This window comes from Palaemon carinicauda, chromosome 23 (assembly GCF_036898095.1).
Source record: "Palaemon carinicauda isolate YSFRI2023 chromosome 23, ASM3689809v2, whole genome shotgun sequence".
NCBI lineage: Eukaryota > Metazoa > Arthropoda > Malacostraca > Decapoda > Palaemonidae > Palaemon > Palaemon carinicauda.
Window position 1 is genome coordinate 73508885 of NC_090747.1, and position 1576 is coordinate 73510460.

Below are 1576 nucleotides of genomic sequence, written 5' to 3' on the forward strand. Positions count from 1 at the left end.
AGCAGCGCATGATATTGAAATGGCTCCTCCAAAATTCACGCAAAGTTAAGTTGGTGCTTTGCGTGACATTAATGCACTGCTTAAATAAGTGCTTGGTGTAGGGCTTCTTAAAATTATAGATGACTTGCTGGTCCATGGGCTGGAGGATAGGGGTGGTGTTCGGTGGAAGATACAGCACTGATAAACTTGAACTGGTCGATGATATCATCTTCAAGTCCTGGAGGGTGAGCGGGAGCATTATCCAAGCGAAGCAAGCCCTTTAAAGGCAAATTCCTCTCCTGAAGGTATTCTTGACAGCAGAGCCGAAAACTTGGGTTACCCATTCAACAAAGAAGTGCCAAGTAACCCAAGCCTTAAAACATGCAGCATGTCATTATTAACTTTATGTGCCTTAAATGCCCTAGGGTTTTCGGAATGATAAACCAATAATGGCTTGATTTTGCAGTCCCCGCTGGCGCTGACACATAGGGCAGGAGTCGACCGATCCTTCATAGGCTTATGTCCAGCTATTTTCTTCTCTTCGGCGGTGATGTATGTTTGACTAAGCATCTTTTTCCAAAATAGACCGGTTTCATCACAATTGATAACTTGCTGCTCTACGTAGCCTTCATCCTCCACGATCTTTTCAAACTTAACAAAATTGTTAGCAGCCTTGGTGTCCGAACTTGAAGCCTCTCCGTGCCGAATAACTGAATGAATCCCGGTCCGTCTCTTAAATTTCTCGAATCAACCCCGAGACACCTTGAATTCCTCCATCCTAGGATCGGTTGAACTCTCCCCCGCGTCATCCCTAGAGCCCGCCGCCTTCAAGTCACAATAGATAGCGCTAGCCTTCTCGCAACTGATCGTTTCAGTGATCGTATCGCAAACAATCTCTTTGTTCTTTATCCATATTAACAAAAGGCGTTCCATCTCTTCCAGGGTGGGGCTGCGATGGTTTGAAATAATGGTGATCCCCTTCGATGGTTTGACTGCTTTAATGGCTGCATTCTGCTTGATAATCGTCGAGATCGTAGACATATTCCGGCCATATTGTTTGGCCAGATCACTAACACGCATACCACACTCATGTTTTTCTGCAATTTCTTGCTTCAATTCTAATGAAAGCATTACCTTCTTCCTTTTCTCACCACTACTAATAACTGTACCGAAACTAAGTTTCTTAGGACCCATGATTATACGTAAAATAAAAAATGAAACATGAAAAAAGGAAGACAATAAGCACTGTTAATAACGGACCAAACAGGGTACAACCACACGATGCGCACGAGAACAGAGAACTGACCAACACGGCGCTCACTGGCTTCCCTCACACATGCTGCAGTCTACCGGCGTAAACAAGAAACTACGACCGACGCTTCAAGAAAATTCTACGCGTATGGTCTACGTTGGATGTTGGAACATGACGTCAGGTGTTGAGGCGAGAATTCGATCGAATTTTACGTCGGATGTTGGAACAATTATATGTAAAGGCAATTGTATGTAGAGGTTCCACTGTATATATATATATATATATATATATATATATATATATATATATATACATATATATATATACACACACACATATATATAT

General features: G+C 42.4%; 1 protein-coding gene across 1 annotated transcript; it reads right to left on the bottom strand.

Moving 5' to 3' along the window:
- Positions 1-726: 726 nt before the first annotated feature.
- Positions 727-1173, bottom strand: LOC137617656 (putative CENPB DNA-binding domain-containing protein 1). The gene has a single exon (XM_068347660.1). The coding sequence runs from the start codon at positions 1171-1173 to the stop codon at positions 727-729; it is 447 nt and encodes a 148-aa protein (XP_068203761.1).
- Positions 1174-1576: the final 403 nt, after the last annotated feature.

Bases quoted from the DNA above. Each gene is read 5' to 3' on its own strand.
- LOC137617656 (XM_068347660.1), bottom strand. From the start codon at position 1,173: ATGGGTCCTAAGAAACTTAGTTTCGGTACAGTTATTAGTAGTGGTGAG.